Here is a 14,506-nt window from a genome sequence, read left to right as displayed (position 1 = left end):
TACTTCATCCATTTCTACGGTTTTAGGGCGTTGTGTGGATTATCGAACAAGGGGTTACATTTCATTTTTAATTACTATTTAATTGGGCCTTAGATTTTTGAGGGCTTTTTTGTTGTTTTACTTTACCGTAAGATGGAATTACTGGCTTTCCATTTTAGCAAATTATGCAATTTAATTTGGTATCCTTTAAGGGTCATTATACTATAGAATGCTGCAGGAACTGGCTATTTCAAATGCCATATCCATTCTGTAGTTACGTCTGAGGTCAAAAGGATTTTGGAGTGTTTATTTGCAGTATTTCTCCCACCTGGAACATCAGCTGTCTTTGAAGTGGGTGTGGAGACCAGCTCTCCTGGCAAGGCAGGGGACCCTCCCACAAAGAGAGTGTGGACTTCAAAAGGCCTGGAGAAGGAAGAAGCATGCATGATCGTGGCCCCTCATCTCCCTGCAGGGATCAAAGTGTGTGTGTGATGTGTTTCTTGTGCTGTCAACACAGAATAGAGACTGGGGAATTTGTTTTGCATAAAGTTAAAGCACACGATTCTATGATTTGGTCAGTTAGATGTTAAATGAAATTTATTTCACTTAGTTGAAAAGGAGATGCATTTGGCTTCACTCACCTGCAAAAATTTAGGTTAAGATAGTGGTGATTCTTCAGTTGCCTTTTTAAAAAACCCTTAATGTTTTCATTTGTTTTCAGGCAGTTTGGGTTGCATGACAATTGAAACAAAACAAAGGTAGGTTCTAGCACTGAAAATCTACAGATGAAAGAACAATAAATAATGAATATTTAGCAGAACTAGTAGTAATCATTACTTTTAACTGAAATATTAAGGACTGTAAACAGCTAAGCAAGTGGCTAGTGAGCTGAGCAGAAGCCCTACAAGCTGAACCTGCCATGAGAATTTCCCCTAGAAATTTACTGTCCTTTAGGGTGATACTCAAAACTGCCTGTGAGCTGCAGCTGCTGTGCTGTATAATAACACTGATTTTGAACACTGATTTCTTATAAAGTGATGAAAAGTCTGAGCTTTAAGTGATCCCATGGAGATTAAAGTGCTATTTAACTTTACCTAGTTGTAGGTGCATAGGTTTCCTCCTTCCCACAGGTGCCAGCAGTCAACAAATACCCATCAATGAGTATTTGCTGTGCTTCTACTATTGGCCTGACATTTTGCTAGGTGCTATTCGGAACACAAAGAAATGTGTAATTCTAGCCCTTGAAAAACTTAATCCAGTTGGAGAGATCCCCCTCCCAAACATAGACAGACATGGGACAAACATAGCAGTAACATGATTAAAAAGCTGGGCTTCTTAGATTTTACAACAGCAAAGCAAGGGGGGTAAGTAAAGGGTGTTTAGAATACAAAGAGTCTAACTGGGTAGAGGAGGGTTTTGAATAGAAAGAAAGGATTAAGGCAGTTTTGTCAGGTGGTAGAAAACCATGGTAGCTTGGCTAAGGAGTTTGGGTTTATCCTATGGCCAGTGGGAGCCATGGAAGGTTCCAGAGCAGAGAAGTAGCATGGGGATGTCCAGCAAGGTCACTTATTTTCAGCATTCTTTTCAGGCCTTTCTATGAAGAGAAAGTGCCAGGAGAGAAGTGAATTTGGGAGTGAACCCAGAGGCATGTTGTGGCTGGTGGACACTGGACATAAACAGGCCTGCCTCCTGTCCCAGGTGCCCCACTTCCTAGTCAAGGCATCTATGCTTCAGAGACTCATTGCCCTGTGACATGAGGGCAATGGTCCTTCCTATGGAGCCACCAATACAGGGCTCAGGCAGGTACAAACTATGCGCAAGAAGACAAAAGAGCTGAACCATTAAGAAGAGGCAGAGAGGTATGGCGTGAGGGGTGGAGGATGCCATGAGCTTTGGTGGGTGGTTGCTTCATCTGTTTCCTTCCCCTCATGCAAAGGTTTTTATTTCTGTGGTGTGGAGCTGCTTCCGATTTCTTTAACAGGTTTTAGAACACTGATCCTTGCCCCTGGCTGCATGCTGGTATCACCAGAGGAACTTTTAAGACTCACTAATGCCTGTGCCCCAGCCCAGACAAATTAATTCAGAATCCCTAAGAGATTGGGCCCAAGCATAGGTATCTTTTCTTTTTAAGCTCTCTGTGGGATTCTAGAATGCAGCAGGGTTGAGACCTTCTGCTTTAGAGGTAGAGAGATGGGAACACTGACAGGTATCTGCAAAACATCTCTGAACAGCTGCCCGTATCTTTCTGTACTTTGTGTCTCAGGGTAAATCTGATCGCTGTGCCAAAAGGGGAGAGCGAATTATGTGGATTAGGCTGGTTTGAAGGTTTGCTGTAGCTCTTAACACTTTTTTTTTTCAAAGTAAGCTGTGTTTGTAGCCTCACTAAAGTAATTTGAGGTCAGACAGAGTCAAAATAAGTTTTCCTAAAATTTCATTAAACCAAGGTATCTTTAAGTACCAGCTACTGTGCAGTGCAATCCTAAATACCCTTTCAGAAACTCAGGAAAATAAATTTCCTGTGGGAATGCTTACTTGGAAAATGGTCTGTGTTGGGAGCATTAATCAACAGTTGTAGAAATGACAGCTGCCGCCCCAAAGTAAGAGTCAATAGGTCTACATCATTAGGGGTGAACCAGCTAAGTTCCGTGGACTAGTGAGGACCCCCATCTTTCAGGGTTGCAGAAAGAGCCTGGCCTCAGGGCTTCCCCAGGTCACTGGGGGTTGCCAGCCATGTCTGACTGATTGAAGGGTCTTGGGAGTCAGCAGGACTCAGGTTCCGGTTCCCAGTCAGCTGCTTCTTAGCCGTGCGACCTTGGGCAGCTCACTTAAGCTTGCTGAGCTGAGATTTACCCTCTAGGGTGGCTGTGAAGCTTGAATGAGAAGTGTTGGCTTAGAGGCTTAGCAAAGTTCCTTGCACATGGTCAGTGCTCATTTTACATTAATTCTCTCTTTTCTTCCTTCACTTACGTCAGAAATCACATGGTCCTAGTGCATTTCCAGTTTGAAAAACTTCAGCACCAGACCACACTGACTTGCCAGAATGCCCAAAGGCCAGGGCTTGCCACGGCAGCCTCCCTGGCGTGCCAAGATAGGGGGTGTAATGTCAGGTTGAGGAGCAGGAAGGATAGGACCCTTTGGGGAAGTGGCAGCAGATGGCAGGGTTTGGTGGCAGGCACAGATTCATCTGACTTAGGGCTGCCCTGCAGGGCTTTTAGCTCTCCCTTCCATGCCTGGTGGGCCTTGGTGGTTTATCTTCTCTTTTAAACACACTGTAGGTTCTGTTCCACATCAGAGAGGGTGGTAAAGATAGGAATGATTCACTGGAGGATTCTGGGCTGCTGACTCCAGCTTGAGAGGCAGAGGCCTGACTTCAAATGCTGGATTTCTATTGGTCTCCAGGGCTCTCTTCTCTTTGCTTTAATAAGAGCAACAGCCTGGTTGCAAGCAGTAAGCAGCTGTGCTACTTTTTTTTTTTTTTTAGTTTATAGCATTGGAAATTTGAGGTTAAAGTATTTCTTTTTGGTCAGGCTGGATGGTGGTATCAAGCAATCTAAAAAAAATTCAGATGGTCCCGCTGAAGTGGAATAGAAATATTTCTGAGCTAAATCACCTCACCTTGTTTCCCATTTTATTTCTTATCTGTAACCACATGGCAGATGGGATTGGGGGCCACACTGGAGCTTTGGTCTTTTTTTTTTTTTTTTTTTTTTTAGTAGTTTTATTTGGTTCCTTAACAAATATGTCTGGTCAATGTTGTAATTTTTTTAAAAAAATTAAATTAGATTTTGTTTTATTTTTAATTAACAAATAGTAATTGTGTATATTTATGGGGTGTGATATGATGTTATATATATAGCCATGTGTCGCTTAACAACAGGGATAGGTCCTGAGAAATTGGTCATTTCATTGTTGCGAGGACATCACAGAGTGTACTTACGCAAACCTAGATGGTCTAGCCTACTACACCCCTGGGTTATATGGTATAGCCTATGGCTCCTAGGCTACAAACCTGTACAGCACATTATTGTACTGAAAACTGTCAGCAATTGTAACACAATGGTCAAGTATTTGTGTATCTAAACATATATAAACATAGAAAAAGTACAGTAAAAATACATTATAAAAGATAGAAAATGGTACACCTCTATAGGGCACTTACCATGAATGGAGCTTGTAGGACTGGAAGTTGCTCTGGGTGAGTCAGTAGTGGTGAGTGAAATGTGAAGGCCTAGGACATGACTGGACACTACTATAGACTTTATATACTTAGGTGACACTAAATTTATTAACAAATATTTTTCTTTCTTCAATAATAAAATAACCTTAGCTTATTATAAGTTTTTTTTACTTTATAGACTTTTTAATTTTTAAACTTTTGGTCTCTTTTGTAATAATATAGCATAAAACATAAACACATTGTGCACTTATGCAAAAATATTTTATTTCTTTATGTCCTTATTCTATAAGCTTTTTTCTATTTTTAATTTTTTTTTTCCTTTTTAAACTTTTTTGTTTAAAGGAAGACACAAAGACACACATTAGCCTCGGCCTACACAGGGTCAGGATCATCAGTATCACTGTCTCCTACCTCTGCATCTTGTCCCACTGGAAGGTCTTCAGGGCAATAACATGCACGGAGCTGTCATCTCCTATGATGACAATGCCTTCGTCTGGATACCTCCTGAACGACCTGCCTGAGGTTGTTTTATAGGTAACTGTTTTGTAAGTGAGAGGAGTACACTTTAAAATAACTATGAAAAGTATGATATAGTAAATACATAAACCAGTAACATAGTCATTTATTATCATTATCAAGTATTATGTACTATACATAATTGCATATGCTGTACTTTTATATGACTGTTAGCTCAGTAGATTTGTTTACACCAGTGTCCCCACAAACACATGAGTAATGTGCTGTGCTACGATTTTAAGACAGCTAAGATATCACTAGGCGATAGGAATTTTTCATTATAATCCATTATAATCTCATTGACCACCTCATATGTGTGGTTCATCATTGATTGAAATGTTATGTGGTACAATACTGTATATATTAATATTAATACTTTGTACCAAAGCAAGCTAAATAACATAACGTTATGTACTTGTCATTTCTTTGTGGTAAGAATGTTTAAAATCTATTCTTTTAGCCATTTTGAAATATACAATACATTATTGTTAACTACAGTCACCAAGCTCTACAGTAGATCACTAAATCACTCCTATCAACTGAAACTTCGTACCCTTTGACCAACATCTCCTCTTTCCTGGTCCACCCCACACCCATCGTGTGGGAACTACCATTCTACTCTCTGTTCTGGAGTCTCGTCTTTTTTTTTTTTTTTGAGACAGAGTCTCCCCCTGTCACCCTGGCTCTAGAGTACAGTGGCATCATCATAGCTCACTGCAACCTCAAACTCCTGGGCTCAAGTGATCATCCTGCCCCAGCCTCCCAAGTAGCTGGGACTATAGGCACACACCACCTGTAATTTTTCTATTTTTAGTAGAGACAGGGGACTTGCTCTTGCTCAGGCTGGTCTTGAACTCCTGACCTCAAGCAATTCTTCCAGCCTCAGCATCCCAGAGTGCTAGGATTAAAGCATGAGTCACTACACCTGGCCCAAAGTTTATGTACTTTATGTAAGTTTATCTAAAGGAGGCCAGCAAATGGTTACTTAGCACCTACTAGGTGCCCAACATTGAGCTGGAATTTTTAAAATTAATATTGTTTCTCTGATAAATGAAACAATGGATGCTCAAAGTGACTTTTGAGATCAACATCTTTCTTCTACTTTAGATGTCAAAAAAACTTGTCTATGTGTAGTTCTTTGGAATAACTTCATTATATGTGCTAATTTACAGTTCTACTATAGGGATGTAAAAGCCCAGAAAATTTGTCAGTAAACAATTCTGAGAAGAACATTTCGAAGCTAAAGGACTGATCCCCAAATGTAAGACCGATGTTTTTAGCATTTTATCTTTATGTATTCAGAAATAATTGCATTAGCATATTGCTGAAGAGATTTGCTAAGTACACAAATCAGTTTTGAAATGTTTTATAAACCCATATGAAACCAGCTAAGCGTGGTGCTAGGTACATTGTTGATTCACTCGTAATAATTGAGTGGATATTGTTGAATGTACCATCCTTAACATATTCCAGAAGAGGCAGAAATTGCTGCTTATGTGGACTTTATCAGCCTTTGCTAAATAAATAGAACAGAAATGAATGGAAGGGTAATAAGGTCAATTTTAAAATTCAGTTACCAGGTTAACATGCTTATTTGGCTTTAATTTTTAAATAACCTATTTAAATCAGTGGAATTAATTCAGTAGAAAGGATTTGTTGAGTACTGCTTGATAAGCATTTGTTGAATAGTGACTGTGAGTAATGCCTAAATCATACCATTCAGCATTAGTAAAACAAGTCTGAGCATTTGGGGAAAAACCATTAACATTTTTTATGACTTAATCTATATCTTTATTGTAACTCCCTGTATGTATAAGCAGGAGGCTGGACTAGGTCTATGTTTCTTGCTTACTTATTAGTAAGAGTTAGCTGGGTAGGCCATTGAAACTTCTAATTCCTAGGTTTCTGTTCTAGAGATTTCTGGTTCAACAGGTCTGGTGTAAGTCCTGGGAATGTGTGTTTCGAATGCATCAACCACCCCTCCCCTGCCCAGCTGGGTGATTTTTATGATCAGGCAGGTTTGGGGATCCCTGGATCAGGTTTCTTTGGGAAATGCCATCAGTGCGTATCTACTACATCTTTTTACTTGTTTTGTTAATCATGGCCTTTGATGGCTTACTGTGTGTATAACACATAAACACTAACAATGGTGGCTCTTAGTCTTCTGACTGCTACCACACCTAGTTTTAAATGTCTGCATTTTGGCCAGGCGTGGTGGCTCACGCCTGTAATCCTAGCACTCCGGGAGGCCGAGGCAGGAGGACCCTTTGAGCTCAGGAGTTCGAGACCAGCCTGATCAAGAGCTAGACCCCATCTCTACTAAAAACAGAAAGAAATTAGCTGGACAACTAAAAGTTATATAGGAAAAATTAGCCGGGCATGATGGCGCATGCCTGTAGTCCCAGCTACTCAGGAGGCTGAGGCAGAAGGATCGCTTGAGCCCAGGAGTTTGAGGTTGCTGTGAGCTATGCTGACGCCACGGCACTCTAGCCTGGGCAACAGAGTGAGACTTTGTCTCAAAAAAAAAAAAAAAAATCTGCATTTTGCTTATTTTTTAATTAAACTTTTTATTTGAGATAATTGGTAATTCACATGCAGTTGTAAGAAATATTGCAGAGATCCCATATACCTTTTACTCAATTTCCTTTAATGGTAACATCTTGTAAAACTGTAGTAAAATATCATACCCAGGATATTGACATTGATAGTCAAGCATCCATCAGTGCAAGCATCCCTTACTTTGCCCTTCTATAGCCACATGCTCTTTACCCCCTATCCCCATGCTCATCTCACTACCCTACCCTTAATCCTGGCAACCATTAATCTGTTCTCCATCTGTATAATTTTGTTACTTCAAGAATGTTATATAAATAGAATTATACAGTATATAACCTTTTGAGATTGTTTTTCTTGACTCCACATAATTCTCAGGCGATTCATCCAAGTTGTATATATTCTTGTTCATTTCTTGTTCTTTGCTGAGTAGTATTCCATGGTACAGATATAGCATAATTTAACCACCTATTGTATTGAAGGACATCTGTCTTGTGTCCACTTTTGGGCTATTACTAATAAAGATGCTATGAACATTTGTGTACAAGTTTTTTTGTGAACATTGTTTTCATTTCTTTGAAATAAATGCCCAGAAGTATAGTTGCTGGGTTGTATGGTAGTTGCATATTTAGTTTTTTAAGAAACTTCCAAACTATTCGGAAATGGCTCTACCATTTTATATTCCCATCAGCAGTGTATGTGTGATCCAGTTTCTCTGTATCCTAGCCAGCATTTGGTGTTATTACAATTTTTTCTTTCAGCCATCCTGACAGGTGTATAGTGATATCTTATGGTGACCTTCATTTGCATTTCCCTGATGGCTGTTAATGTTGAACATATTTTCATGTGCTTATTTGCCGTCTGTATATCCTCTGCAGTGAAATATCTGTTCTTGGCATTTGCCCATTTTCTAATTGGATTTTCTTTTTTTACTGTTGAGTTTGTGTTTTCATAGAACAAAAGTTTTTAATTTCGATGGCGTCCAATTTTCCCTTACATGGATGGTGATTTTGCTGTCAAGTCTAAGAACACCTTGCCTAACTTTAGATCTCAAAGATTTTTCTTTTTTTCTAAAAGTTTTATAGTTTTACATTTTACTCTTAAGTCCATGATTCATTTTAAGTTAATTTTTGTATTAATATTAGGTGTGAATCTTAGGTTGAGGTTCATTTCATTGCTGTGGGTGTCCAATTGCTTTGGCACCATTTGTTGAAAAGGCTGTCCTTGCTCCATTGTACTTTTGTCAAAATTTAATTGAGCATATATGTGGGTTTATTTCTGGGTTCTTTGTTCTGTTCCAGCAATTTATTTTTATGCCTCTACTAATCCTACATAGTCTTGATTATTGTATTTACATAATAAGTCTTGAAATCAGGTAAACTAATTCCTCTTACTTTATTCTTTTTCTTTTTTTGTAGTTGTTTTAGCTATTCTAGTTCCTTGCCTTTCCATTTAGAATAATCTTGTCTGTATCTAGAAAAGAATCTTGTTGGGATTTTGATAAGGTTTTTGTTAAACCTGTATATCAATTTGGGGATAATTTACATCTTTACGTTTCTCTATTTATTTAGAGCTTTGATTTCTTTCATCAGTGTTATAGTTTTCAACATACAAGTCTTATGTGTGTTTTAGATTTACACCCAAGTATTCATCTTTTTTTTTTGAGTAATTTGAAATGGTATTATATTTCTAACTTCATGTTTATATATTCATTGCTAGTATATAGGGACCCAATTGGTATGTGTAGACTTATCTTGTATGGTAGGACTGTGTTGAACTTATGTATTAGTTTTTGTAAATTCCTTGGATATTCTACACAGGCGATCATGACATCTACAAATAGAAACAGTTTTACTTCTTCATTTTGATCTGTATGCCTTTTATTTCTTTTCCTAGCCTTATTGCATTTGCTAGACTTTCCCAAATTTTGTTGAATACGAATAGGAGAGCAGACATCCTTGCCTGGTTCCTGATCTTAGGGGAAAGTATCTAATATACCATTAAGTATATTAGATATAGGATTTTCCTAGAAGCTTTTTATCAACTTAAGGAAGTGCCTTCTATTCCTTTTTTTCAGAAAGTTTTTAATCATGAAAGTGTGTTGAATTTTGTTAAATGCTTTTTCTGTATCATTTGATATAATCATGTGATTTTTCTTCTTTAGCCTGTTAATATGGTGTGTTATTTCCAAATAGTGAGCCAGCCTTGTGTCCCTGGAATAAGCCCCACTTGGTCATGGTGTATAATTCTTGTTATATATTGCCGAATTCTGTTTGCTAATATTTTGGAAAGGATTTTTGAGTCTATCATCATGAATGATATTGGTCTGTAGTTCTTCTTTTTTGTATTGTCCTTGGTTTTGGTATCGGGGTAATACTAACTTCATCAAATGAATTGGGAAGTGTTCCTTCTGTTTTGTTTTTGTTTTTTTTTTTGGAAGAATTTGTGTAGAATTGGTATTAATTTTTTTAACACTTAGTAGAATTCTCCAGTGAAACCATTGGTTCTGGGTATTTCTTTTTTGGGAGTTTTTTAAGTTATAAATTTAATTTTCTTAATAGTTACAGAGATTGTCAAATTATCTGTTTCATACTGGGTAAATTCTCGTACTTAGAGTTTTTTGAGGAAGTGGTCCTTTTCATCTAAGTTGTCAAATTTATGTCTGTAGGTTTGTTCATAGCATTTCCTTATCCTTTTGGTGCCTACAGAGTCTGTAGTGGTATCCTGTTTCATTCCTAATAGTAATTTCTGTCTTACCTCTTTCTTAGTTTTGCTAGAGGTTTATCAATTTTATTGATTTTTTCAAAGAATAAGCGTTTCATTGATTTTTTTTCTATTTCTCTGTTTTCAATTTTACTGATTTCTGCTCTTTATTTCCTTTTTTCTGCTTACTTTGAGTTTATTGTCATCTTCTTGTTATCCTCTTCTTTTTCTAGGTTCTTGAGGTAGAGCTTAGATATTGATGTGATACTTTTCCTCTTTTCTAGCATAAGCATTTAGTGCTTATAGTTCCCTTTCTGCACTAGTTTACTGCGTCCCACAAATTTTGATATGCTGTGTTTTCTTTCAGTTCAACATATTTTTTAAAGTTTCCCTTGAGGTTTCATCGTTGACCCATGAATCATTTAGAAGTGTGTTGTTTAGTTTCCAACTGTTTGTGGAGATTTTCTTGTTATCTTTCTATTATCAATTTCTAGTTTGTATGACTTCTTTTTTTTTGTTTTTTTCTGAAAGAGGGTCTCGTTCTGTCACCCAGGCTGGAGTGCAGTGGTGTGATCATGGGTCACAGCAGCCTCGAACTCCTGGGCTTAAGCAATCCTTCTGCCTCAGCCTCCCGAGTAGCTGGAACTATAGGTGCACACCACCACGTCCAGCTAATTTTTCTTATTTTTTGTAGAGACAAGGTCTCGCTATGTTGTCCAGACAAGTCTGGAACTCTTGGCCTCAAGCAATCCTCCCATAGTGCTGGGATTACAAGCATGAGCCATCATGCCCGGCCCTGATTTCTATTCTTTTAAATTTTTTAAGATTTATCTTATGGCTCAGGATATGATCCATATTGGTCTATATTGCATGGTCCTTGAAAAAAAGGTGTTATTTCATCTAATTCTGCTATTATAGGATGGAGTGCTTTATAAACACTAATTAAATCTTGTTGGTTGATGGTATTTATTGCTGAGTTCTATATCCTAACTGGTTTTCTGTTTAGTTGTTCTATCAATTGCTGAGTCTCCAATTATAATTGTAGGTTTGTCTATTTCTTCTTGCAGTTTTATCAGTTTTTGCTTCACATATTTTATAGCTCTGTTGTTTGATGCATGAACATTTAGGATTGCTCTGCCTTCCTGGTAGATTACCCTTTTGTTTTATGTAATGTCTCCGGTAATTTTTTTTGCTCTGAAGTCTGCTTTATCTGATATTTTTACTTATTTTTGATTTTCTGATTTGGGGATTTTATAACTGAGGCTCTTCCCCCTCCCCTTTTTTTTAAAGGAATATATCATTCGGGTGCAAAGAGGAATTTCTGTAGAAAACAGCTGGCAGGTAAGCATTTTTTAATCAATTAGAAAAATGTTTAAATTTGTGACTAAAACCTTGACTTGTGGCATCTAAAAATCTGGAAAAATCAGAACATGAATAAATCTAAATCCTATTTCTTTTAGCTATAAACTTCTAAAATTTGGCTTTAAGACAAGTATTATAACAGACTTTTCTGTTCCCAATTTGGTTAAATTGTGTGTGATGTTACCATGGAGAGTATCTAGGAATTTGTTCTCCAACTCAACCCAGAGCAAGCAGTATATGCAAATTACTTGTTTTGTTCCTGGAATTAGTCTACCAGGTAGACAGGTGAGACAGCATCCTGAATATTGCACAGCTTGGAACACTGCATTATGTGGACTCCTAAGTCCACTCATGGGCAATTCTGGGGCTGGCTCCCTCATTTTCTCTGAGGAAGGGCTTTCTTGGTGCCCCAGGCTTTGTTTTCTTCAGTGGTGGCCTCAGAGAAAAAAAGACTTTCTGGACAGATCTAGAGATCCTTCCCATCCCAGTTGACTTGAAGAGGGTGGCTAAATTCTGTATAGGGGCCATTTCTTTCCTATCTTAGTAATTATAATTACCACCCCTCACCCCTTCCCCGCATCCAAAAATCTTACCTTGTCTTTCATAGCCCAGCTCAAACCTTAAGCAGTCTCTGACCACAGGGGCCCACACTTGATCTTTTCTTTGACTGAAATTTAAAACTGCTTTTTGTTTGAATAATTATTATATTTAACCTCTATTGAGCGTTCAGGACTGATTCAAACACATTAATTCACTTAACCCTTTAGAAACAGTCCCCTGCTGGGCGAGGTGGCTCACGCCTGTAATCCTAGCACTCTAGGAGGTCAAGGAGGGAGAATCACTTGAGCTCAGAAGTTCGAGACCAGACTAAGTAAGATCAAGACCCCCCTCTCTACTTAAAAAAATAGAAAAACAAGCTGGTTGCAGTGGCATGCACCTGTAGTCCCAGCTACTTGAGAGGCTGAGGCAGGAGCATCACTTTAGCCCAGGAGTTTGAGGTTGCAATGAGCTAAGCTGACACCACTGCACTTTAGCCAGGGCAACAGAGAAAAACTCTGTCTCAAAAAAAAAAAAAAAAAAGACCTATATGGTAGTATTATCCCCTTTTTACATTTAAGAGGTAAGTAACTTGTCAGAGGTCACACCTAGATCATTGGCAGAACAGCATTGGAATTCATGTATTCTTTGTGGTTAACCACTGTCCAGTCTTTTGCTTCTTGGCTCTTGTAAGGGATGGCCTCATATTTAACTTTTGGATGTGTATTTGGCAAGCAGGGCCAACAGCAATGTCCTATCAGAAAAATCAACCCTTGATGCAGTTTTCTAGATCCATTACATTAGAAACCTGGGGGCATATAGATTCTTGGGCCCCATCCTTGATATACTGATTAGATTCTCTGCGGGCGGGGCTGGTATAATCCTATCAATACCTTTCCTTCCCCATTGTAAGTGTCATGGCCGACACTCCTATAACAAAAGGCAGGTTAACAAGGGAAAATACAACAGATTTATTTAATTAAAGTTTTACATGATATAGTAGCCTTTAGAAATGAAGCTCCAAGGACCCAGTAAAAATGGAAAACTGTCCATTTTTATGCTTAGATTTGATAAAGAATGGACAGCTATATAGAAATGTGATTGGACAAAAGGGGTATGAGCTAAGGGTAATAGACTGAGGGGGGTGGAGGGGTGACCCAGCAAGACCTGTCCAGATTCTCCTTGACCTCTCTGTGTAACAGCCCATCCTCCTAGGCATGGGGCAGCACTCTTTTGGAATGAGGGTCTTCAGGAGAGAAGGGAGAGAGTGACCTTTCTAGGATTTATGGCTTGTTTTGGGAGAGAGGGGTTCTAGTTTCTATGACCGCCTTGGGGAAGAGAGATTCTGGTTTCTGTGACTTGGCTTTGGGGAAGATAGAGGGGCTGGAGAAAGGAGAGCAGAAGGCCAGAAAGACCTTGCTTGTGAGGCTTTCTAATGTCCCTTAGTGCAAAGTGGCACATACTTTGGGGCGACATTTTCTGAGCCCCAGCAGGTGATCTCCAGGTAATTCTTTTGCACACTAACATTTGAAAATCACCGATAAAGTATGAAGACAAACTATTTATTGTAAAGCAAAATAATTTCCTTGATTTGAGCCAGAAGAGCTTTGTAGACAAGGGAAGGTGGACTGTCTGCCAAGAGGGGGAAACCTGGGGCATCAGGGTGAGGTGTGACAGCTCTGCCTGCAGGTGTAATCCAGTCTCCAGCATGGTGGAGGACGTTTTATCTAGAGCAAAGGTGTCTACCTCCTTTTGCTTTGAGTCCATGTTCAGTAAAAATTAAAAAAAAAACCAAAAACTTATAAGTCATTCATCTTTCTAGATACCTGGTTAATAGAAAGATATTTGAAGAGCTATTCGCCCTGAAAACAAATACTGTCACCTGTTGATATCTTGTGAGTTTAGCTGGCATTACCCAGTTTCCCCTTGGCCCAGCCAACTCTGGGGCACTGCTAGGTCTGTTTTTTGGTCTTGTCAAGTTAAGTTAAGCACCAGGTATAAGCCCTGCTGCCCTTAGCACAAGTGCCTTAGCTCTAGATACCAATATTACTAATATTAGTAAATATTAAATAAGAAAATGAAAAGAGATCGTCTTTGCTGAATCAAAACACCATTGTCTTGTCTCTTACAGATTGTTAGAAGATACAGTGACTTTGATTTGCTGAACAACAGCTTGCAGGTAACTGTTTTAAAACTGCAGTGATACATGTTGATTGCTTGGGGTGTCTCAGAAACTGGTTGGAAATACCAGTATTAGGAACAAGAAATGAGCACATTTCTCTGGCAAGGAAGATAAATTCATACTTTAAACAGATGATGTGTGTCTCTAAAAATAAACTTTTGGGAATAAACATGTGATTTATAATTAATAGTCACCTTGCAACTGAGTACCTTTGTGCCAGACAATATCCTTACCACAATCGTAGGGCGCTGATGTATTATCTCCTTTTCATAGATTAGGAATGATGAAGTGGATTGCTAGTTGGGGCTGGGACTCTGGGACTCTGTCCACTAAATTAGGCTCACAGTCAGCATTGCAGGTGCATGCTGCAACAGTAACTGTAGACACTCGGCATTTTCGGCATTTTCGGTTTAACGGTTTTTCTCCTACATATGTATTTTGCAATCCCTTTGGTTTAAATGTTTCTAACCTGATGGCCATAACGGAAAGAAGGACGG

General features: G+C 38.6%; 1 protein-coding gene across 4 annotated transcripts in view; it reads left to right on the top strand.

Annotated features, from left to right (window-relative positions):
• The window catches only part of PXK (PX domain containing serine/threonine kinase like), a 75,299-nt gene that overhangs the window by 15,714 nt on the left and 45,079 nt on the right, over window positions 1–14,506 (top strand). For all 4 annotated transcript variants that reach the window (XM_045530729.1, XM_045530728.1, XM_045530731.1 and 1 more), the window contains exons 2-3: window positions 11,219–11,269; window positions 13,959–14,006. In XM_045530729.1, coding sequence (XP_045386685.1) covers window positions 11,219–11,269; window positions 13,959–14,006 — 99 coding nt within the window. The remainder of the gene's footprint in view (window positions 1–11,218; window positions 11,270–13,958; window positions 14,007–14,506) is intronic.

This window comes from Lemur catta, chromosome 18 (assembly GCF_020740605.2).
Source record: "Lemur catta isolate mLemCat1 chromosome 18, mLemCat1.pri, whole genome shotgun sequence".
NCBI lineage: Eukaryota > Metazoa > Chordata > Mammalia > Primates > Lemuridae > Lemur > Lemur catta.
This window is presented reverse-complemented; position numbering and strand designations above follow the sequence as displayed.